The sequence below is a fragment of the Poecilia reticulata genome, linkage group LG1 (genome assembly GCF_000633615.1).
Source record: "Poecilia reticulata strain Guanapo linkage group LG1, Guppy_female_1.0+MT, whole genome shotgun sequence".
NCBI classification, from domain to species: domain Eukaryota; kingdom Metazoa; phylum Chordata; class Actinopteri; order Cyprinodontiformes; family Poeciliidae; genus Poecilia; species Poecilia reticulata.
This window is the reverse complement of record NC_024331.1, coordinates 27,437,595-27,463,243: the sequence shown is the minus strand read 5'-3', so window position 1 is coordinate 27,463,243 and position 25,649 is coordinate 27,437,595. Positions and strand designations below refer to the sequence as shown.

General features: G+C 38.2%; 1 protein-coding gene across 1 annotated transcript; it reads right to left on the bottom strand.

Moving 5' to 3' along the window:
* Positions 1–25,525, bottom strand: npepps (aminopeptidase puromycin sensitive). The gene is made up of 23 exons (XM_008418691.2): positions 24,804–25,525; positions 17,359–17,443; positions 17,086–17,163; positions 16,871–16,992; positions 14,568–14,675; positions 12,899–13,099; positions 12,567–12,663; positions 12,453–12,486; positions 11,933–12,047; positions 10,784–10,948; positions 9,763–9,867; positions 9,623–9,683; positions 9,424–9,533; positions 9,079–9,142; positions 8,256–8,395; positions 8,040–8,174; positions 6,512–6,731; positions 5,531–5,673; positions 4,541–4,597; positions 3,831–3,938; positions 2,753–2,908; positions 2,507–2,554; positions 1–1,390 (listed from the first exon to the last, which is right to left on the bottom strand). The coding sequence occupies exons 1-23, from the start codon at positions 25,107–25,109 to the stop codon at positions 1,244–1,246; spliced, it is 2,805 nt and encodes a 934-aa protein (XP_008416913.1). The 5' UTR covers positions 25,110–25,525; the 3' UTR covers positions 1–1,243.
* Positions 25,526–25,649: the final 124 nt, after the last annotated feature.

The following is a 25,649-nucleotide window of genomic DNA, read 5'->3' as shown; positions in this document are numbered from 1 at the left end:
TTGGAAAGTTTATATAGATATATATATTTTTTAACAAGTCTGCAGATCCTGCCATGTTGGATACAGTCCATGTTGAGTGGAAGTCGCCTATTATCACCACATAAGGGTTTAATATTTACTGCAAACCAACTGGCTGCTTTAAGGCTGCCCAGTTTGACAGTTAAACTGGAAAATCAATCCGTCACATCAAGACAAGTCCGAGTTTCCTGGTGTCCCTTCAGAATAAAAGACAACATAAATGTTGCTATTCTTTTTTTCCTGGAATAAAGACAATCTAAACACTTAAATAAATCACTGCATCTGTTGTCTTATAAAAAAAAACTCCTGAATCGTCATTTAATGGCTGGAAGCGGATAGAGAAACACGATTAAATAGTTTTTTTTTTCTTCGACTCCAACTATACAAACCGATTTAGGTGCATGAAGGGAGGGTGGAGACATGATTTATGAATAGTTTCATTATTTCTTTTAGAAGAATATAAGAAAAAAAATGCTTGCATTAAACAGTTTACAATATAGTACCATGCTAGCGCTGCTTGCCCCCGTCCTAACAATTTATTAGCAGTGAAGAATCAGTGCTGTTGGAAACTACAACACACACTAGTGTTAAGAAGCTCCCTCTGTCCAGACGCGCTCAGCTTTCACCCAATCACAGTGCCCGAAAGAGGAGGAAGAGGAGACAGAAGGAGGAAGACAAAATAAAAAGAATCCGAAGTCATCAATTTCCATAAAGAGGAAAAAAAAAGGGAAATGGAAGTAATCAAAGCTGAAAAATGACACTTCATGCAGAAGGAGTTGGGTTCACAGTTTTCTCAGCTATGATGGTGGGATGGTTGAAGGTGTGCATATTGGGGCACGTGAAGCGGGTTCTGGACCGGCCGGGTTCTGCTGCATCTGCACAGCTTTAGTAGCGCTGCACACCGACGGCTGACGATGGATATGTCCTCTGGTCATGGACAGACTGGGAGCAAACCTACATTCCTGGTCTGATTAAATGGACTTTTCTCGTTAAACTCAACTCCTCTTGTCCTCCAAAAACAAACAAAAAACAAAAAAAGAAGCTCCGTTCAATCCTTGGCTTTGTCGTCTTCTTTTGTACAGTTCAGAGTAAGGAAGCTAGGAGTTACTCGTGTCTCCCCGTCTGATAGAAAGTCCCGGGTCGAGGGCGAGGCGGCTATGATGATGAGAGGAGGAGAAGCGGGGATGGAGGGAGGGATGGGGAGTGCATGCAGCAGGCGGGCGGCTCAGACAGGGGGCGCCTTGCGCTGCAGTAGATACTGGTGGATGTCGTCCGCGTCGCGCTTCAGCCAGGTGGCGTTCAGGAGGATGTTCTCGCAGCACTGCTGCACGGTGCGCTCAGCAGCCGGAGCGGGGTGACTCTCAAAGAAACTCTGCAAAGGAAAAAGCCTTTAATTAGACCAAGGCAGCCTGATGTTTATGAACGGTGGTCTGATATGCTTCCTACAGAAAATCAGTGGTCACTTCTGAATATTTTGAGCTCCTTTCAGGATGAGCTGATTTACGGTGTCTCACTTTAAATCCAAACAGAACTCAATGTTTACACTCGCATGTGTAATGAAAATGTCTCCAAACAGATGCAAAATTATGCGACCAAACATATTTGAAAAGCAGAAGTGGCGTCTCCTGCACAGCTAGGATGCAGCAAGTGGTTTCTGGGTTTTACATCAACAATAAAACACTTGTCTTTTCCAGCAGCCATTGTACAGTGGATACAGCGGTAAAACTCTCATTTATAGATTTAGATTCACATATTTTCACCTTCCTAAAATTATGGCTCGAGTCATTTTTTGCAAAAACTTTTGAAAAAAAAAAAAAAACTTGGCAAAAAAAATTACACAGGCCATTATATTAGGAAGGCGACAATATCTTCATGTGCACACTTGTTTTTTTATTAATTTAATTAGGTTATATCTAAATTAGTTGTAATGTCACGTGCTATAAATATTATGTCACTAATGGTTAGATTTATATTTACTAAAATTAGACAAGAAGTAAGCAATTTCCCCTTGGTGATCAATAAAGTATATTCGATCCTAAAACCAGCTGACTGGAGCTCCGCTGGGGTTGCTAGGTAATGGGCAGAGTTCCGCTGGGGTTGCTAGGTAACGGGCAGAGTTCCGCTGGGGTTGCTAGGTAACGGGCAGAGTTCCGCTGGGGTTGCTAGGTAACGGTATAGGCTTCGCTGGGTTACTAGGCGAGGTGCAACGCCATTTCAAAAAACTCCAGAAATCAAAAAATATCAAAAACCAGCTGGGTGTTTTTTTAAGTGCTTGGGCTGGTTTTAGAAGCAGTAAAAACCCAAATGGAAATACAAAAACATGCAGAATGTGAATTATGTATGATAGGTTCCCGTTTATGGTGGAAAGTTCGGCAGATGTTTTGAAGTTTTAACGTGTTTGTTTAGCTTAAATATTTGTCGACAATCTGCAATTATGTCTGGACTAAAGCTCACAAAGAATATAAAAAGTAGATAGTTTAAGTCTCACCTTGACTTCAGTAGCCATTTTATCAATAGCAAAACCGTCGACTGTGAGCTGCAAAGAGAAACAACTTAAATGTTCAGGAAAGCAGAAGGATAAAAACATTTGCTACAATAAAAAAACAAAACAAAAGGAAGACATTTCATCTCAAATAACTGATGCTATTCCATACATGTAATCACTGCAGACGTCCAACTGGAAGCATGATTTTCATTCATGCTTCCAGCAAATGAAAATCAGTTTTCCACTTACCTTGATGAGGCGTGATATAAGGAAGCCTCCTTGGTAGCGGTTGTAAAGCTCCTCCCAGTTGTCCCTGACAAATTTCCAGGCAGCTTTCCGGCCTTGCTTACTGCTTCCTGCCACCCCTCCGATTACAGACACCGTGTCCTGGGGACGAACCTCTTCCTGCCCGGGCCAACATCCACAACGAAACGTTAGGTTGGAATAAAAACAAATACCACCAAGTTACCCAGTTCACATTTTTACACAACAGCTGAGGAGCTTTGTGTTATATGCAACAGGTGAAGTTAAAGTGTCTGTCCAGACTCTCAGAGTGAGAATTAAGTCAAATAAATGCTAGGCTAATGCTAGCATGTTTGCTCCATTTTAATACAACTCAATACTTCAGTTTGTAACATACTTCCGTGCTGTTCAGGTCACACAGAAAAGGCCGATTTCCTGCTACACAAGCTTAAGGATTTGAACATTATAAAGTTTATTGGTTGGTGTTTCAGTTGCTCTCTACAAAAGATTATTAAGGCCAGGCTAAGATTTGTTTTAATGAGAAAAAGTTTTGATAGACGTAACCAGCTCAGCAAGTCGGAGTTCTTTCTTCCAAACAGACACAGTCGTTTTAAAGTCCTGCTACTGGTAATAATTTGATGCTGATGTGTTAAAAAATTAAGAATTTCCTCTTTTTAAAACCAACGCCAAAGTATAACTTCACAAGATGCTCAAAATATCTCTTTTTAATTTTTTTGTTATTTTTTATGTAGCAGTTGTTAAGTTTAAAACTTTGTTCCGGCATTTTGACGACTGAGAAAAAAAGTTCCTCAAAACAACAAATCAATGTGTGCTTGGTGGGCCTAGAGTTCAGTTTACCCAGGGAATCCTTTCACAGATTCTATTAAAAATGCGTCAAGCTGATTTGCGGGTTTGGACTAGGACATTAACAGTCTGTCAGTTAATGTAGCAGGAGATCAGGGACAGGGATTAAATACTGAACAAAAGGAAGGATTTCTCGTTAAATTCCTTTCTCCTCCGTACAAAATGATAAACTAAAACACTTGGAAGTATGTAGCTAAACAAACAAAAACAGTTTGTGTACCGAGAGGGCGAAGGTGAGGACTTTCTGGATTAGATCGGGAGCAGAGATGGCGCCAAGAACTCTTTCGATGCGATTTTTCTCCTCCTGCATGTCGGCTTGTTTATGCAGCTGCAGGAGCGAACAGAGAAAACACAGAGAATGTTAAAACTTCATAATCCACAGCTTTCCGAGAGTTGTGTATATTACAGTTCCCCGTTTCTCAGCTGACTGACATGTGGTAGCACAGCAAGCAAGAAAATGAAACGGCTCTGAGAAGAAAAACACCAAGACGACCCGGATGTGGAGAACACTACTGCAAATGGCCAGAAGAACTGGGGGAATAAAATAACATTTAATGTGATTAATATGAAATATTACTTATTTTCTCATAATTAAAAGTGGGTTTTGATGAAAAATATTTTATCTGGTAATAACCTTTTCCGCCACAGAACTTGTAGTCAAGTGAAATCAGAAGATATGAAGCAACATTTATGCTAAATTGATATAAAAATGATGGAATAGTGAATAAAAGTCACTCTAACAGTAAGTTTTCTTTACATAATTTTAAGCTTTGCAATTGGGTCCCGAACCAAAAGCTAAAGCCGTTTGGTGTGGAAAGGTTTGGGAACTCCTGGATTAATCAATAACAAATAATCGTTCATTGTAGTCCTGGAAACATGAACCATAAACAACCAAGTCTGACACAGAAATGTCGTTTTTAACCAGCGTACCTTCAGCATCGTGTCCAACGTGGCGCCGTCTCCGTGCTTCAGCACCGTTAGATACACCTGGTGAGAAGAGAGTGAAAATAAAGACTCAGCATTAAATGTTGACGACTTTGGGGAACAAACAATGATTCACTTTTTAATCAGTCATTTGTCAAATTGCAAATTTTTAACCGCTTAATTTTTTTCAGATAATATCTGCATTGAATTTCCACAAACAATGACTCTGAAAGAACTACGTCTATGTCGTTGCATTGGAATCTGTATTGTTTTAATTCTCCATCCTCTTTAATGTTTACCTCAAGCATTTTATATCCTAAAGACAGAAATAAAACCCTGGTGCTTTAAAAAGTACATATTTGTCAAAAGATGCGACATTTATGGCTCTAAACGAGTTTTATTTCCACTGACATTAAAAGGGAGAGAAATCTGTCACCGGGGACGGGAAGAGACTTTGAGAAATATCTGATTTGGTCGAAGGAAACATCGAAGATGAGAAAATAAGCGAGCATTTTGAGACTGGGACAGAACACGTGTGTCCTGATGGGTCCAGTTACTTTGACATTCACGACCAGAGACACAAATACTTTATGGGACAAAAGGGTAAAAAGATTTTACAGGTTTCTCTCCGGGCGCTCCGGCTTCCTGCCACAGCCTAAAATCATGACTGATTGGATAATTGGTCTCTAAATTCTCCTTAGGTGTGAGTAAAACGTTAATTTTGTGAATAAAATGGTTGGGACATTTTATTCTTGTTGCAAGGACTTTTTGTTGCAACAAGAAAAGTCCTGGGTTTGAATCCCCTCCCTCCCACTAGAGCCTTTATTTCAGAATATATATATATATATATATATATATATATATAAATGTAAAATAGAACATAGGAAATTATATTTTCCATTTTCCATAAATGCCACCCAAAAAAACCCCCAAATATCTAACTTTCAGCATGCCCCTTTATTGTATTAATCTTAATCAGATTTAAGCCTCTCCTACCGGGCTCCTCAGGTCTGCAGGCAGGACCTGCTTCGCCTCTACATGCTCCTTGAATCTCCGTCTGGCCTCCTCCAGTGTGGGTTTGTGTCCCGCCTTGCCCAGTTTCCCCAAAACCAGGCCTCTCAGCAGGGCGTCCAGGTGGCCTGAAGTCCAAAATACATGTGAGAAAAGAAATTAGGAAAATATTTCAGCAGCTGCAGAAATTATTCTTCGGGACTTGGAAGGATCTGAGCAACAACAAAAATTATAAAATCAACAAAACGTGTTTAAAAACAAAGTTATAACCTGAACATGGATTAAGAATGAAATGAGTGGATTGATTTGATATTTAGTATTTTTGTTTTGGAAAAAATTATTTTAAGTTGATGTCACAAGGGTTCGTTTTTGAAAACCGTTCAAAATGTCAGACCTTATTTTTGCATAATTATCCGATTCATTTTTAATTTTCTCTCTTTTTCTCCCACTGATGTTGAAATTTGTTTACCAGTTTATATATGATGTACAAAAACTAAACATCAATAAAATATAGATACGATATTACGACGGTGTTTTAGGGCCACACTAAGAAAATAAAAAATAAATAAATAAAATTACAAGAATTTATGAAATTACGAGAATAAAGTTGTATTATTAAGACTTTACTCTCGCATTATTTCAACTTAAGGTTCTGCAGACTCCAGAACCTTAAATTTCAACTTTCAACATAATTTTATGACTTTATTCTAATAATTTTATCTTTTTTTTATGGCCCCAACACTCAGACATATAAAAAAAGTTAAAGATTTGTTTCTATCCTAATGAAAAGTGTTTTCTTAACGCCACTTTTGAATATGCAAAATATTTGATTCATTAAGTAAAAGACAAACATGCCAAGAGGAATGTTACTTTTAAACGTTTTAGTTAATTAGATGTCATTAAGAAGGAAAGAAATAAGTTTTGGGGCTTAAATGTGAAGACGGTAATTTCATGGTTCCCCCTCACCTTCGCCTGGCTTGCTGTCCCAGCCCAGCTTCAGGCCGATGGGGGCGAACAAGTCCCTGATGAACTCCAGGATGTCGTCGTGAAACTCCGTGTGGGACAGCAGCGATGACAGCACGCCCAGGTTGCAGCTCAGGTCGCTCCAAACGGTGTAGTTTGGCTCGTTGACGAACGCCTCCATCAGCTTCAGCACCTCCACTGTGCTGATCATTCCTGCACGAGACTGAAGCCACACGACAGGAAGTGAGCAGAAACGCCACATGATGGAACAGAAGGAGTCATGGACCCTTTATTCACCGAGCAGAAAGGGAAATTATTACAGACTCTTAAAAAAGTATTTCAGCTTTGTCACATTACAAACTTCAGTTGTTATATTTGACAAACCAACACATAAACGTATGACTTTTTTTTTTTTAAAAGTACATTTTCAAAGATATTTTAAAGAAGATTTTGTCAGAGATCTGCACATTTCAGCTAAAATATTTTACATAAGTTGTATCTTGTAGATAAATTGTATCTACAACTTTGTCTCTATATCGTTTTTCTGACCTCAACAGTGTAGCTATAATGTTTGTCATTTCCTGTAAAAGTGTGCTGCTTCATCTTCCTTTGTGCTCTTCTCCCCCTGCCAGGTTGTCATTGGAAATAAGGATTTGTTCTTAATAATTCACAGGGCTAAATAAAATAAATAAGTTCTGAAGGCCAATGTGACGCAGTGTGCGGCTTACAGTCTCACTACTGTTGGCCTGGCAGCTAAAGCTGCTAAATATAAATACATTAATTGAAGAATCATGTAACGTTCAACAGCTCTGGAGTCAAATCCTGTAATGGGAAACCCAACATGACCTGAGAAAGTGAAAATGTTTCCTTAAAATGACTTTTATTCTTGGACGACACGACCGAAAAACTCATCAGGATATAAGTGTTTCATATTAATCGATGTAATTAATTACTAATTAGTTTTTTTTCTGCAATGCTACCAAACTATATTTGCTGTTTTATCCAGTTTTCACTCCACACTGTTTTTTATTTTTAAGCAGTTATAATTGCACAGAGGAGAAACTTTAAGCTGCTGCTGTGCCAGTTGCTCTACAGGTTGTTGCTAGGTAACCATAGAATGGGTTGCTAGGTAACCAAAGAGCAGTGAGTTAGCCGATTCCACCAACTTTTCATAGCCAACTGAAAGGTTAAGCAGTTTTCCTCTGCCTACATTTCCCAGAATGCTGTGTGGTTCTGGATTGGAGTTCAGTGAATATTCTATATTTATTCATTTTATTTTTATTGGAGTTTCGCAACAAAATTCCTCTCAACATGTATATTTAAGTGATGTATTATCTATTGATATTGATCATGCGTCTATCGCGATATATAATGTTTTTGATTTATTGTTCAGCCCCGTCCTGTATTGGTGTAGAAGAGAATATTTACTGCACAAACAGAGGAGTTCAATAAATCTAAACATGGATCTGAAATGTGTTTCTTCTCAGTATAAACTTCACTTGGAGAAGATGTGTGTGTCGGTGAGACCTACGAGGGAGAAGAGGTCATTCTGCAGGCCGAGTCGGTCCACAGGCTGCAGGCTGAGGTCTCTGATTCCCGGCAGCAGGCTCTCCAGCATGGACGAGCTGTACTGGATCCGGTAAAAGCCGACAGTTCCAGGGTTGATCTGCAAACAGAACGAATGCGTTATGGCTGGAAAACATCCTCACATTGTGTTTTCAGGGCTAAATGTGCAACAGGAGCTCACCTTGATCCACTGATCCGGACCGACGCCGTTAAGAGTCACAGTCGTCTCAGATTTTTCCAGCAAAATCCTGAGTTTGGAGCATTTGGGGTCCTCGCTAGTACAAATACTAATAGGCACCATCCAACTGGGGCAATCCTCACCTGCCCGACAAAAACGGTGGAGAATTTATCATTCACTCAAACGATAAATAATCTTTGAGTGAAGTCCAAAGAATAACAAAAATGGTCAGAAAAATCAGCCGGTAATTGAAATTGCCCAACTTCAACTCCAAAAACTTGAAAGTCGGATTTTTTCCCGATCAGTAAACGCACCGCACTTAGCTAATCCGAAGAATTGGTTAATTAGCAATTCACAACACTCTTCATAGTAGAAGCTGTAACTTTGTGAACAGGAGTTAATTTTAGATATTTTCAGTATCAGGGTGATGTTTAAAAACAAAAGCACTTCAGATTTAAGAAAACATTAAACAAAGAAACAATTTTCCACAAAGGGAAACTGTAAGCAGTACAATGGATGAGCATTGTTGTGATAAAGTCCTGAAGGTGGCGTGTCGCAAAGAGCTCCTTAAAGAGACAGAGGCCCAATTTCAAAGCGCTAAACTATGAATTCAAATAAATAATGTAGTAATATTGTTTTTTCCAAGCAGATCAATAATAATAAAAGAATAAAATAAAATAAAATTTTGATTTATAAAGAACAATTTACACTGGGAACTGAAAGACATTTTAAATATCCAAAATAAAAAACAAAAACAGTGAAATGTGAACAAAACCACGAAACAATGAATATAACAGATTATTACTTATAAATAGTCAGAGCTCACCATTATGTGGCCCACTGGCACAGAACTTCTTCTGCGATAGTTTAAGGATTCGGTCATCACCTTGCTGCAAACGACATCATCAGACAGCGACTTTAAGACAGTGGAAAATTACACCAGTAACGAGACAGAAGGTGAAGAAATTACCAAGAAATTTTCATTTCAATCAGGTTCAAAACATATTGTAACTGCTACAGTTGAAACGAATTACAAAATACAAAATAATCTCAAGACAATGAACATGCAAAGTTTTCTCATTTTTAAAACAAGAAAAGTTTGGTCACATCTTTTTATTTAGTGCATTTCCAGATGGCAAATAAATCAACTAAATTAAATAAAACGACTCACCTGTTCCTGGTCGACTACTATGATTGGAAAGCCCATTTGCTTAGTCCATGAACTCATCACTGCAGCAATGGGTTTCCCACTCGCCTGTTCCAGACAATCCCAGAGGTCCTCTGTGGAAAACGGCCCAAAGTCAGATCAACAAGTGGCGGCCATTTTAAAACAACGGCAGCTGGACACAATGCTAACTGACTGGTCTTACCTGTTGATGCATTTTTATGTTGGAACTTCAAAAGATAGGAATTCATTCCTTTCCTGAAGTCCTGTGAAGACACATGAAAAGACCGACTGAAATAGATTGGTGCAGCGACGGCGCCGGGCCACGAGTTGGAGACCACCAACCTCGTCTCCAATGTAGTTGTGCAACATGCGGATCACAGACGCTCCTTTGCTGTAGGAGATGGCATCAAATATTTCATCTACCTCTGACGGATGGCCCACGTTCACCTGGAGCACACAGCCAGAAAACGTCACGATAATTTCACCCTTGATGAAGTAAAACGAAACAATGTCTTCTAGGGCTGCAGCTAATGGTTATTTTAGTAATCGATTGATTATCTTAGCAATTAATCGCATTAAAAGAGGCCACATTGTGTGGATTTTTCTTTTAAGTCTTCTTTAGACCATATTAAAAATACATTAAAAGAAGCAAATAAATAATGAGAAAGGCTCAATCCGTTTTGACTTATCTGGTTAAGTTTTTTTTTTTACCACTTTGAGGAGCTGTGGGTATTTACAGACTATTTTATCTTTATATACATCTTAAATGCAAAATGTACATATTTTTTGTTCAGTTTTGGCTTAATTGCTGCTCCGAGTGCATTTTATTTTTCAGCAAGTGGATTTTTGTTTTTTTGAGTCTCCATACTCCAGTTAATGATTATTCGATTTCTAAATTAGTTGCCGATTATTTCAGAAATTGATTAATTTGATTAATCATTTCAGTCCAAATGTCTTATGATTCATAATCACCTTTCAGACAAACCATACAATGACATTAGGGCTGAAACAACTGATCTGATTAATTGAGATGAATCGATTATTAAAACGATCGTAAACTACTTTAGCAATCGATTAATCACTAACTTGAGTATACAGACTCAAAAAAGGCCATTTGTTAAAAAAAACGCCATATATTTTTTCTATAAATATGTTTTAACCAAAATTCCTCAAGTCCCCTCATAGTTTTAGCTTCATCCGGTTCATATTCACTAAAGAAATGCTATTGCATATGTGCCAATTTTTTTTATCTGATCAATCAATCGTCAGAATACTTGATTAATAAAATAATCGTCAGCTGCAGTCCTGGTGGATGGTCTCCCCAGGAGAAGAAAACCCGTCCGGTTGGTGGTTCTCCTTCTACCTCGATGGGGTGGCTGCTGTCCAGCGCGTCCAGGTCCAGAGCCCGGGTGTAATCTGCCGAGACAAACTGGGTCCAGATGTCGTACTCTGGGAAGCAGTGATCCACACACAGATACTCGATCCAGGAGGCAAACCCCTCGTTGAGCCAGAGGTGAGTCCACCATTCCTGCACACAGACACACATTCAGTCAGGGGAACGTCGTCCATGAACAGCTGCACAAGCGAACGGGCTAATTGGGTTAAGTTTCACTTTATGAGCTTCTATGAAGAGATATGCATCACAGGGCGATCAATTAGCCTTTCATACCAGATCCTATTTCAATATGTTTCCCCCTTGCTTTCTTTTCTAAAAGAGAAATTACAAGTTACAGAAAATATTTTCAAAAAGTGGCTTTTATTTCAATAATCCCTTCATTGAGTTGTATGACGGAGTATAAGGAAGAATATTTGTTTAATCATGATAATTAAGATAAAAAAAATTATTTTACCAGAAAAAGACGTCTTAAAATTGAGAAAAAACTTGACTATCGAGCTCAGTCAGTCTGATTCTTTATTAAAAATAGACATAGTTGTTTGCACAATCATATCAAAACAAGGCTACTGATAATAACACATTACATCAAATTATTAAGTTTTTCCATTAAGTATTATTGGTAAAACCTCAACATTCTTCTTTTTGTCTTAAAATTACATTATTCTTCTAATACTATGACTTTAGTATTGTAATTTAAAAAATAAAATCTTAGTCTGGTCCTTATATTTTGTTGTCTTGAATTGAAAGCTATAAACATTATTTCCAAACAAGATGGCGGTTCTGGGCGCGCTGACATCACTCTGAACTGTGGAAACTACTTCTATAGGAAAATATACATCAATTTCACATCAGCTGGGAAGGCTAAATAGATTCATAAACATAAAAACAAAACATATCATGTCTATAGTTGTAATATTTTTTAGTGTCATAAATGTACAATATAGTTCTAGTTACCTATAAATTTCCTCCCATTAACTGCCATTTTTATTTATTTCAGTTAGCAAAAACGTTTTCTCAGTTTCAGTTTCTGTTAGTTTTAGTTGGCTGTAATCACCTCGGTAGGTGCGAGATGGTGTTTCCCTTTAAAAGTTACTAGCGAGTGTTCTGGATTATTACCATGGTAACCAGGTTTCCAAACCACTGGTGGGCGAGTTCGTGTCCGACCACTAGCGCCACCCACTGCCTGGATGACGAGCACGAGTTCTTCGGATCGATTAGCAGTGCCGTCTCCCTGGAAACAAACATCAGCTGGGAGATTTATTTGACTCTGTAAAATTTACAGCCTTGCTGTTTTAAATCTGGTCAGTATTTTACGTTTTGTCTAAAGTAACGTGATATTATGGTTCCTTTTTGCCAGATCACACAGCCAGTGGAATTTATAACTACATTAAAAATTAACAGCCAATCCATGTGATCCATATCGGTGATCGACACTCATGAGCGATTGGTATATTCTGAAGAGTTATAGTTTTAATTAAGTCATATTAATAGCATCACAGTTCAAAAACCCCAACAAACCATTTTAAAATTGCCACTGCATTAGCAGTTTCAGCCTCAGGCTTTAAAACACTGCCAACGTTAATAACATTAATGTTTTACTACAATCCAAATATAACTAATTCTCACTGAAGCTCACCTGTATGTAACAAGGCCCCAGTTTTCCATGGCACCTAAGAGGCAGAAAGAAAACCGAGTTTTACTCTAAATGCTTTAAATTCCTCAGAGAAGATTAGTTTTGACATCTACTCACCAGCAGCAAAATCAGCAATAGCTATGAGATCAATTTTAGGTAATGGATAAGGAACACTGAAGTAGTCTTTGTAGAAAGGTAAGGTCTTACAAGCAACCTGTAAAAAATGTTTTAAAAGCCTGTTATAGTGACTTTTATCCACTGTCAGCACCTGAAAATGAGAAAAACTAACATGCACACATAAAACATGGGAGTATAAAAGCACCGTCATGCAAGGTTTGGTTACATTTAATTTATTTGCTGCTTCACTCACAATTTTTAGTGAAAATAAAAAAGAACATAAAGCGAGCGGACCCGTTCAGTTGGTTTAATTCCCAATATAATATTCTCACCTCCAATGCAAATTTCCCTTGTTCTGCCTTCCCGACGGGCGTGTAGACGCGTACCTTTATGCCATCTGACGACTGGCTCTCCACAAAGTCATATTCGCCGATCACAAAAGCTACGAGGTACGTGGACATGATGGGCGTGGTGCCGAACCTTACCTCCACGAGGTTTACATCACCTGGGTATGGCTTTTGATGAACGACATCCTGGAAAGAGGAAACCATAACATAAATATATCGCCTTTGAAAACAACACAAAGAACAAGACAAAGACAAAAATTAAAAGCAGAATTTTAAATCTACTCATGCTTAAATTTAAGCAGAAGTGGAACAGACACTAGCCGTGTTTCCATTGACCATATAATTGCCCAGTCTGACATTTTGCAAATAAATTTGCTTAATGGAAACGCAAAATATACAAAAAAAAAAAACAAACAAACTTGTTTTTCGTTAAAAGGTTTTGGGGCAAAGATGAGGTGATTTTGTTTATGGCTATCAAAATTGATTTATTTTGCAAAACAGCAATTGTTTCGCATCATACGAGTCACAAATCAACAACAGGATGTTGTCAATGGCGCAAACCACAAAGACGACGAACAGGAAGTAGTTGGAGGAAGATGGCATAGTATGATTTTTAATGACTAATGTTTTTTACCGACTCATCACGGAAACAAACGTATTCATGTGTGATTTTAATTGCGTTTCTTATTAATGTAACCAGCTCAACTGCGAAATTATGTTTTTGTTCAACATTAGCAGAATACTGACATACAAAGAATACAAAGACAGCTGGTGTCGGCCTCATACCATGTTAAAGTCAAAGGAGTAAAACTGTGATTTTAAAAGATATTTAAAGACATCAACTTAAGGCCACCAGAGCAAATGCCTGATTCCCCCTCAAAACAATTAAAATATTTGGGGTTTAATTTCTTGTTGAATAAACATGCAAGACGGGGGAAATGCGACATGACCATTCATACTCCAAACGCTTTGAAAGCAATCGAATATGTATCCGAATTAGCACCACATAGGAAATATCGAATTGGACCATTCAGACTGCCATGAAAAGTCAGATTTGGGTCACAATTTGGGGGGAAACCCCACCGCATTTGTCTGCTGTGTGAATGTAGCCTAAGATAATATGTGACTTTTTTTCCTATGCGAAGGACAGAATTTTCTACTCTTTGGAACAGTTAATAAAATGTTTTATTTTGCAACATTTTGGCAAGAAATTAACTCCATACATACCTAACAAAAGGGTGTAAATGAAAAAAGACTTACTTGTTAGCTTTGTTAGCCAAAGCTTCCTGTGACTAACAAACTCCTAGTTTTACTCATTTCTCAGAAAGAGCCAGATTTATTTACCCAGCACACATCAGATGAAATGTTAGCTATGAGGGGTGTGGTGGAATATATAACCTCCAACAGATAGTGGCTGCTGATTAAACGTAGATACAAATGCTTTCACTTCAGATTGTCACCCAATGACTAAGCTTATTGCTCACGTAAATATAGCATTAGCCTGCAGCAGAAAATGCCGTCCGTCTGCCTAATGTTATGCAAACTGAGAGGACGACAAACACAGATGTCATAAAGTTGGCAGCAGAGAGCGACTTGGGGAGGGGAGGCGTGGAGACCGGAGTTTCTGATAATGAGGTGTGAACAGATGACGTACCATATTGGACAAGGCGACTCTGTCCTTGGGAACTATCAGAGTGATGTCAAAGGTGGCTTTAATGGCAGGCTCGTCCCAACAGGGGAAGGCTCTGCGGGCATCTGTGGCCTGAAAGACGGGAAGAAAATTTAAGAAAACCTGATTTTTATTAAGACGTTGCTCAGCTCGGAGGAAGTTGGTCACTGGATGAGTGATAAAAGAAAAACAGAACATAAGAAAATACCTGATAAGTGGGGGGGGGCATTTATTCTATCATTTATCATAAATCCATAACTATATATCCTGATAAACATGTGATTAATATCAATAGATAACAAATCTGACAGAATTTGACAGAAGCAAAGTTGGCGGAATCAACTGACTCGCTCACTCTCTGGTTACCTAGCAACTCGCTCACTCTTTGGTTACCTAGCAACACCCTGTTGAGCAACTGCCACAGAATAAGTTTAACTTTTGCCACTGTGCCTCGTAACTGCTTAAAAACACAATTTTATTTATTTTTGGCCATTCAGCAGATGTTGATAATTCTAACTAAAAGCAATTAAAATGTAGTCTGATTTAACTTCAGACAATGAGAAAAAATGTGTATTTATATTAGATGCATGAAAACATCTGGTTTCAATTGTAAGGCTTTCCAAATTTAGACTTTTAACCAAGCATTTGATTGAACTTTATTATTTCAAGCATTTGTTTGAAAATCAATCACTTTCAAGACTTCATACAGAAATCAAGCACGTTCCAAACCTTGAAAACACCAGACTGAAGTTCAAGTATTTTCAAGGATGAACTCTGTTAACTTCACCAGGTGTCGCTTGCCCTAGATGTTGTGTTTATTGTTGTGTTTACTGATCAAAGATCAGATGATTGAGATTGTGAAAGATTTAACGAGTTGCTTCTCAGGCTCCAGAAAACCAAACCAGTTTTTTTATAGAACCAGTAAAGAAGCGGCGCCAGCGCCTTCCTGTGCCTGGAGCCGCTTTAGCTGAAACATGGAGGAGAGAGAAAGACATGCCCCGAGGGCGAATGCCATCACTTTCATTTTTTAAGTTATTACACCTTGTTTATTTCAGTTGGCATACAGTGAGATCTTTGGAGCTTCAGTGCAGTAACTGTAATGCTTAATGTGACCACCAGAGGCGCTGTTGGGGGGGGGGGGGTAAATGACGCAGGATATATCTGCTGCCTCCCAGTGCAATATCATCTCTGAAAATTAGGAAAATATTCAATGTAAAATCCTATTGTTATTGAAGGTTTTTACATTTAGCTGGAACATTAAACCCACCATCTGAGAAAAGTTCTGTCTCAAGTGGATGGAAATGTACGTACATTTTGTTGTTATAATAATAATAATGCTTTATGGCAATACATTTAATTTGTTCAGGTAATTCGGGGCTGTCATTGTATTATTTACCAAGTTTAGGCAGTTTTGTTTTGACTAGACCAGTGCAGTCCAAACATTTTGCCTTGGGGGCTAAAACTGGCAAATTTAAACAACTGTTGGGACACAAAATTAAATTAAAAATGTAAAAATTAGTTTGAGACTTTTTTTTTTTAAGTTTTACCAACTCAACAATAACATTTTTTATAAAACCTGAATATCATTAAAGATAAAAAACAAAAAAAGATGGGGTTTCGAACTGTTGCTGTATTACAATGGAGTATCAAGGCCACGCTAGGAAGATAAAAAAAAAAAAAAGTAAATAATGACAATAAAGTCATATCAGAATGAAGTAATATCACAAATTTACTCCCACATTATTGCGACTTAATTCTCGCAATATTTCTCACATTATTACGACTTTTTTTCTTGTGCGACTTTATTCTCGTAAGATTTCTGTCATATGGCCCCAATACTCTGTCACACCTTAACAGAAAAACAGTTTCCAAGTTTCATCGGTCACCAATCATTTTATATTTTGTTTTGGCAACATTTTTTAAACCCGTCTTAACTTGTGCTCAGAGGCCAAACAAAACCATTTCAAGGGCCTCAAATGGCCCCTGGACCGCGCTTTTGACACTGCTGGACTTGACACACCAGCAAAGGCTCAAACAGTGGCTGATGCCACTGCTCTCCTTGATGTCTGCAACATCACTGGTTACTATGATTACCTAATGTGTTTAGAGAAAAACACATTAGGTTAACCTGTAATTGTTTTATTGGATTTTAGATTCCTCCTGAAAGCAGAATATCCAAAAATCTGGGTGGTACAATAAAGAAATAAAAAATTTCCTCACCTATTATATTAAGTTTATTTCTTCAATAGCAACTGAGAGTATAACAATAAATCTCACCATCCACTCACCTCAAACTGTGTGACGGCTGCATACCGGGTCTCTCCAGCAGCCGTTGTATATTTACTTCTATAGAATCCTTTCATTTTGTCGTTCAGTTCCCCCACAAATTCAATCTTCAACGTGCCAGAACCTGTGGAGGCATTCACAGAAAGAGCACTGCTATTTGTTCTCGTTTTTTTTTTTTTTTTTTTACATTTTCTGAACAGGCAGAATCCCTCCATACCTTTCTGTAGGGAACTTGGAAACGACAGGGTGACTTTTTCGTCCTCGTTTTGATAGTTGAAGCCTGTGGCATTGATTTCTGAACCAAGGAAAACAGAGAAACACAGAAAGAGAGAAAGAGAGAGAGGAAGGCTGATGACTTGGAAAAAATGACACTAGTGTGACTTTTCAGTCAGCTGACACAGAGGTGACAGAGGTCAACACAATATTTTAGTGAGGACAGTGACATGACAAAAGGAAGGAGGAAAAGCCAAACTGAAAGTGTGACCCTCACCATCTGCTCCTTTTGGTACGAAGGAAGCTGTGATAATGTCAATGTCAGCGCAGTTCATCACGATCTGATTTGTAGCCTGTATGACCTGTAAATATTGACAGAAAACAATTTAATCTACAGACTCACAATGTCAAAGACAGACATGATTTATGGTTACAGTTTGTGTCTGCGCGCAATGCGACGTGTGAGAAATGCTCACCCATGCAGCCCGTTTTTAACTATGGCCTGTCTTTAACTATGGAAGGCCCTCCAGACCAAAAATAGTATGTAAATTAACACGTTCTAAACCATAGATAGCGGGATGAGCTGTTTTTGTCTTTTTCCCCCACACACAAATGAGTTGTGAATCTCAATGAGCATTGTCAACAAACATTTGACACTGTGACTGGAAGATATTTTAAATATCCAAAATAAAAAAAACAACCAAAGAACAAATAAAATAGATACTGAAGTTCTGAACCATTTTTTTTGTTAGACATTTTGTTTTCATTGAGTCTCTGAGTCTTTCAATCATGGGAAAAAAAAACAGTAATTTATTGATTTACTGCTTATTGCAATAGACTTAATATGGACGCCCTAATAAAACTCCCTCTGTAAAAGTCTAGTTCTGCTTTATTTAGCTCAACTATTTTCAGACATCCAGCTTGCAAGGAAACCCAAAGTGTAAATGAAACTTTGTCTGAATCTTGCACTTTGCACTGAAATAGGATCAGAGCCTGGAACACATCCAACGTGTCTAAATGTTTAAAAGCTGGAAACGAAGCCATTCCCCACCCCATCCAGCACAGAGCAAGGTGAAAGAAAGACACAGATGGTCCATGGTTCTCAAACTGTGGAACCAGGGCCTCCTGTGGTATTCAGGCTGGTCAAGAAATTTCAGCATTAATTAATTTATGATATAGTGACAGTGAACAAATACGGAAAGAAGTGAACTTAAACTTGAATCCAGTAATAAATTAATCAGAATGACACTTAAATGAGCTCCAGCTCCAAGTTGGGAACCCAGATAGATTTGCTCAACGCTTCATTCAGTGATAATGTCAACAATATTAGCAATACAATGATTAAATCTGCAAGATAATACAACTTCAGCCATTGCTACGCTGTTTGATGAATGGTTGCCAGATTGGATTTTGGAGTTGTGTGACCACATATATGGAGGATATGGACCTTGACGCAGTTCTCCTGGGTTCAATTCCCGACCCCCAGACACCATTTACTGCCTTTCCTTTCTTTTTCTGCCCTTCTACTCACATACTAAAACACAGAAAACAATATCCCTCCCAACTTTATTACTCGGAAACCCAACATCCAAGGACTATTACTTACATTTCCAACCTTAAAGTTGGAAAAATTTAACTTTTATGTAAAACAAGTTAAATAATAAAGCAGAATCATTTAATAATTTATGACAACAAGCTGAAAAGTGGAAGTCTTTGTTGCAGCAATGCTTTGTAAAGTCTTGCATGGAAAAATTGAGGATTACTTCAGCAGATCGTTCCAAATTATGATGCAAAAAAATGAGTAGAAAGTTCTGAATTTATTGTTGGGGCGAACAGACGCTGGCACACTGTAACAGTGACATTGACAGTTTGTAGCACAGGAGTTTTGACACGGCTGTCAGCTGTGAGACTGACAAGGCGGAAAACCGGACGCAATTATGAAACATGACAGAAGGCAGAAAGACAGACTGCTGAGCCTTTGGAGCACATTGCTTTAACCTGCTGAGACCTTATGCAACGCAAACGTCTCACTTCCAAGACATGGACTGAACCAAGGTTGAAACTTCATTTTAAAATAAATGCTTTTGTCAAGACGTTTCCAAATGAGATAGAGATTATGTGAAATGTTTTTTTTTTTCTTAAGGTTTGTAAAAACTGAGGAATGATGCTCCTGTGTTTGAAATCAACTTTCAGGACAGTTTGCGAGTGAAGGCAGATGCTTAAACCTGAAAAGACATTTAAAATGCATTTCAAACTTTGCCAACTGTTGGATGTACATAAGTGATAGTGTGCAGTGTCTTTAGAGAGGGAAGCGCCTCCCTCTCTAAACTCCCTCTTGTCTATATATTCACATTTTGTGATAGCAAAACAAATGACTATCTGATTTCAGTCCAGCTTCTTAAAAAGTTGGTTTTAGGATTACAAAATCTGATTTTGTAATCCTAAAACTGCGGATTGTGCAATCAAACGGGAGACGTGGAGGGGACTCAAATTGGAACATTTCAGATAAAATAAGCGTCAGAAATCAGCAGCATGTGATACTTCATCAACTATGACTGCTACTGAATAACACCAACCCCAGCAGGACCCTCCCGATGTGTGCTAATGGTGAGAAACATCAAATGTACACAGCAAACAGATGCTCGATGTGTGCGTTCTCTTTCAAGTACCAGCTCCAACTGGCTGCACAAACCGTCTGTCATCATTACCCAAAACACCTGCAGCGCAACCGCTGTTCACCTTTACTTAAGCTGACAAGCTGCTGTAACTACTTTGCTTTGAGAATACAACAGGTTGACTTGAACCACAGACCAGGAAAATAAAATTAAAAAATCCTGCTTTTATTTATAAAAAAAAAAAAAGTGGTCACAATTGCTAACAGCCTAGCTAGGCAGCCTCTCATTCAATAATTACTGATACAAAGGTGAGGATGCGATGATAGAAATTGCAAAATTAAGGGGGAAAATCATGATGCCAATAGGCGCGGTTGATTTTGAGGGCTGTCGTGACTTGATGAAGTTCATGGAACCAGTTCTAACTGGCTGCACAGCCTGTCATCGTTACTGAAAACACCTGTAACGCAACTACTGTTCACCTTTAAACAAGTAAGCTGCTGCCATAACAACTGCCGTGCTTTGAGAGTGTGGCAGGTTGACCATAAAAAAGCCCAAACATCGTTTGATCACACTTGCTGATGATCCAGTTGATCAGCAGCCCATAACTATGAACATGTGCTTAGTTTTCCCTCCTGACGTTACAGGAAACGTCATTCTCCATGACTGTGAAATACTTCTGGTAAATAAAATGCATATTCCATTAAAATGTTAAATTTAAACTTTTCCAGATCTACTGTCAAACAGTGGCATTATATTTGCTTTGAAAATATTCTGCAATATAAAAAATAGGAGCACCACAAGGGACAGTACTCTGCCCACTCCTTTCCACTCTGTACACCTGAAACTTCAACTTATAGTCATAGTCCTGCCATCTGCAGACATACTCGAATTACACTGCAGTTGTCAAGCGCATCATATATGCACAAGACATTGAGTACAGAGAGCAGCAGGTGGACGGCTTGGTGGCATGGCGTGGAAACAATCAACTCTTTCTGAATTTAAAAACAAAGGTCAAGTTTCAGGATAAACCGGAACGTGTCAAACAAGCAGCAGACTGTACTCCTTGTACTTTAAGTCCTTTAGCGTTTCCAACTGTATACAGCATTTCTTCTATAGTCTTGTGGATTGTGTAACCACTTCGTCATCTGTTGGAGTAGCAGCATCACAGCCAGAGACTTAAGATGTTTTCACATCAGATGGTCCCGTAGATCCGGTTCCATTGTAACATTTGAACACATAAACACGACAAATGCAACTTCCTTCTTCACTAAATGTAAACAAAAATGGAGTAGAGTCAGATTTTGGCAGTTGTAGGATTTCACTTTTGGTGCTGGTAAAAGACCACGTGTGTTACACTCACGCTTTGTTTTGGTTGCATTTACCCAGAATGCCATGCACTATAGACCGCTTCCTGCTTTTGGAGCAGTTTCCGATCCGCTTGGCATTCACATATGTGACCTCATTTTTTATCCAGACCAGAGTTCACTTTTTTGGTCTGCATCAGAGTTCGATTGGACATTGACATCTCCCCAAACAGCATGGACTTTCTAGGCAAATGAACTAAAGTTTGATTAAAGCGGACTAAACATGGTTGGTGTGAATAAACACCTGAAAGCTGAACAAGATAATGAAGGCGTCTACGCGCTGGGTCCTACTGTAGAACCTCTGGAGATGAACGTACAAAGAAAGACATATTGGACAACATGGACCATCCTCTTCACAAGACCGGTAATACAACAACAAGTCATTACCATGTAAAACCACCTGCAAGTCTTTTACAGTATATCTCTACCAACTTTGCTTGTCTAGAAACTGACATTTTTGCCTGTTTTACTTTACAAAATGGTTGATGTTTGGTCATGTTAGCTGGACGTGTCCTCGAACAAAAATAATCAAATCTTGGCGATGCTTGGATCTGAACTTTGGGGTATTTTAACACAAGAATACTCTCTTGATTGTTTAAAGTCTGGTATTTTGCTGCCTCCGGTGTCTTTGCTTTGTTTTCTCCATCATTGACCTGTATTAGCTCCATCCATCTTCCCGTCAGTACTGAATCTCTGCAGCTCCTCCATAGACACCAATAATTTCTTTGCTGCTTCCGAGTTATGTTCTTGTTGCAAAGCCTGTCGGTTTAGGTGGATACCATAAATTGCTATGTTCACAATTGTGCAATGATCTATTTTTGGATGGTTGTTTGACCAGCATTCAGTAAAAATCTTACACACTTGGGATATAATTTTATAACCCAACATTGCATCTACACAACGGTGCGGTGGGTTCCTTGACTCACAGTAACAAATTTCTGACTTTAATTTCACAGAGGCGGAATGTATTTAATAATTACTTAACTTGGAAGGCAATTGGTTTTGCTGAATTTTAATACGAGATACATCTCAAATGCTGAATACAAACAGCACAATATGTCACAAAATATACAACACATCCTCTGCAGTATTCATATTGCAAAGTTCTGTTTAGAGGGCAATAACTGTTGGCTAATATTTTCCAAGTGATGGAAGCACTGGTGAGAAAGAGAGGAAAAAAGATTTTGTGCCTGACTGACATCTCAATATTTATCAAGAGCCAGATTTTATAACATCATGCAACACAGTTACAAAACTATAAAAATCTTTAGACTTGAATTTGTGGAAATTCAAGTCTAAGTGGAAGGAAAATGATGTATTTTCCTTCCACTACTGGATGCACTACTTTACCGTTTTACATTGTGTTGGTTTATCACACAGGATACAATAAAACACACTCACATCTGTGGTGTTAGCTGGACAAAATGTGTAGAAGTTCAACAAGTATATTTACATTTCCAAGCCACAGCTAGTTATATGTAGTACTTTTTGCAAATCCACGTTTATATAAGAAAATAATGAGCCGAGTCTTCAATTATGTTCTGTTAATGTGCAGTGAGGGAGAGTTTACAAGCAGGGACATGTTTGCACAGGTGGCTGATATGCTGGTGGCCACACAATGGGCGGAAGTGCACACTATGCAGAGCTGTTGATTTTTTTTTTTATTGTTGCTTATTTTACATTAAAACTGGTTTTTTTAATTATACATGGGGTTGTACAGAATTATAATATACATGTACCATCACGTCAACATATTTTTACTCCAGGATGAGTAAAAATTAGCCGTCCAAGAAATTACTTAAGAGTGAAAAAATATTTGGTACAAAAATCTACTTAAGTAATGCGTATTGATAACAGCTCATGTGATATTTAAAAATGCTGTCAGAAAAAAATATTATGTGCAAATTATGATTCTTCAGAGGTTGGACATGTACAAATACATCAATTTAAACAGCCATTAGCCAAACACAATCTCGTAGCACCCTCAATATAGTTTTTTAATACTTATTGGTGGTATTTATGCATCTCTTTTTATGGATATACGTACATATTATGTTCCTAAACAGCCTAATCATAGGTGGGTAGCATAGCAAAACATTGTACCGAAGAAAGAGTATCACAACGTCAGCATATTTTTACTCCAATAAAAAGTAGCCGTCCAACAAGTTACTCAAGAGTACAAAACATATTTCACAAAAAGGCTCCTGAAGTACTGGAGTAACTGATCATAACTTCTGATTTAATATTTAAAAATGATGTCAGATAAACGAAAATATAAAGTTATAAATATAAAATTGTAATATTTTAAAGATTAAAATAAAAACAAAATTTCAAAAATAAATTTAGGAAGAAAAAAATATTTCCAAATCAAATTGTTTACCATTCAACTTATGAAAATAATACTTGAAGATAGTGTTTATGTGTTAAAATAAGGAAAAGTACTTCCAGTGACAATAAATAAATACTGAATTTCTTTATCTCCAAGTGGCACAAAATGTTCAGCAGTCAGAAAATAACATAAGAACAACAGAGAATGCTTATGTTAAAGTCGCACGGCCCGATCTGTCATGGGGGAATCCAGTCCGGAAAGACGGTTGTCCCTGGCTCTGGTCCGTTCGTGCTCTCCTCACCATCTCCTTCAATAACTCTCCTATTTGCAATATTTTCTGTTATTTCAACTGTTAACTTTATGCTTTCTATATCCTTATAAGCTGCATCAAGTCTGAGAAAATTCTGCCAACAACTAAACATTCTTCCTCTCCTTCAATTAACTTTTTACATGCATTTAAAAAGTACTCCATCATCAGTCATTCTGTTTCTTTTTTGTGCATCTGCGCTGTCTTCTCAACCTGGCAGATGACCCCTCACACTGAGCCAGGTTCTGCAAGAGTTTTTCCTCCCATGATCACTACATGTTTGCTCGATAAGAGACTGTGCTGCAAAGTCAATGACACAATGTAATCTGCTGGGTTTCCCAAGATAGAAAACATTTGAAACCAATTTGAATAATAAACTGAACTCAATGCACTGTTTGACGAGTAGGATCAACTGCAATGTATGTATGATTGAATTGAAGTGTGTGGAGACGTGTTGTGAATTGGTGCTATATAAATAAACAACTGAAAACTAAATTAACTGAGTATTTGTAACTAGATACTACCCATCTTTGTACAAGTTAACTGTTGTTACAACGGGCAACTGTCAGACAGAGACTGGGTGAGCGAGTGGGAGGGAGCGACACGATGTTGCCATGATTTAGCAAACACTTGACAGCATTAGCTAGCTGTACCTCGGCTTGTTTGAGGCAGTAATAATTATTATTAAAGTAAGATTTAGTTGTTAGGCGATCTAAACTGGTCTCACGTTAGACTTGCAGGCCGACGCTTTTAACATGAAGGCTAACTTAGAAGGTTTTTAAACGGTAGGCTATGCTAACATGAGAGTGCAGGTCTGCTGCTACCTTCTGCACAGCTGTGTTAGCTTTAGTGACTAGCCAATTAATATACAGAAGTCTCTTGTTGCTTTTCAGGCCAACGCGAAACGTTTAAAGATTTACATTAGCGACCTTCAGTTAACACACCCACAACAGCAGCTACCTTGCTAGTTGTGAACAGTTACTCGTGATCAGTGAACCACGATAAATTGGCTAGCGAGTGGCAACGTTAGCTGGTCAGATTACATAACAAAATCCCTGCCTGGCAGGCTCAGACAACATCATCCATGTCTGAAGCCAAGCAACTTACCTCCACTTGTGCCTCCAGCTTGCCGTCAAAGGTGAAGTCGATCAGATCTGGCTTCAGACACAACCCATAGTTGACGGGGCAAACGTCAGTAGGTAACCGCACGAAGGGCCTTCTTTCGGGCATGGTTCCTGTATTTTGGCCGCTTGCGCTGCTGAACGAGGAACTGTGTGTAGTAGCGCCGTTTATCTTTGCGATTTTTATAAACACGGAATTGATTAAGTTGGGCTTCGACAGTGCGGATGGACAGTAGCTGGTGACTGTACGCGTGAAAAGCAGCGGGACCGTGCGTCCGAAGAGCAGCAGCATGAACTGAAACCCTTTCAGCGCTACTCTTCGCTCTTGTACAGCCCAAACAACTTCACTTAATCAGCGTCGAGTTCAAGAGAAGTGACGTCATCGCGTCTCGGCCTACGTTCAGAACGTGTGTGAGGCAGCGCAGACAACAAACTTTCTCTTTTTTAATCTTTACTAAAGATTCAAAACCGGAGGTGACAAAATAACTCATGTTATTTACTGAAGTATGAGTACAAATACTTCTGTAAAAAAAAAGTCTAGTAAAAAAAGTGCACTTGGACAAATAAGTGCTATAAGAATATAAAGATGATTATTTGACAAAAGATAGAATAACACATATTAAATAAATGAAACATATTAAATAGCTGTACAACAACAGTTCTCTATGAAAACAATCAAATAGTATATATTTTAGAAATCTATTTTCGTGCATTAAAAAAAATCCCAAGATGACATTTGGGTTGATTTTCGGATAATGAACGTGCAGATAGTTTCTAATTTTTTTAGTTTTTGGTTTTTTACAAAAGCAGTAGCAGATAAATGTATAGATAA

Excerpts from the sequence above, each read along its gene's own strand:
- npepps (XM_008418691.2), bottom strand. The coding sequence starts at position 25,109 with ATGCTGCTGCTCTTCGGACGCACGGTCCCGCTGCTTTTCACGCGTACA. Across the intron at positions 8,396-9,078 it reads TGCCAGTGGGCCACATAATG|GTGAGGATTGCCCCAGTTGG; the intron begins GTGAGCTCTGAC and ends TTTGTCGGGCAG. Across the intron at positions 1,391-2,506 it reads AAATGGCTACTGAAGTCAAG|AGTTTCTTTGAGAGTCACCC; the intron begins GTGAGACTTAAA and ends TTTCCTTTGCAG.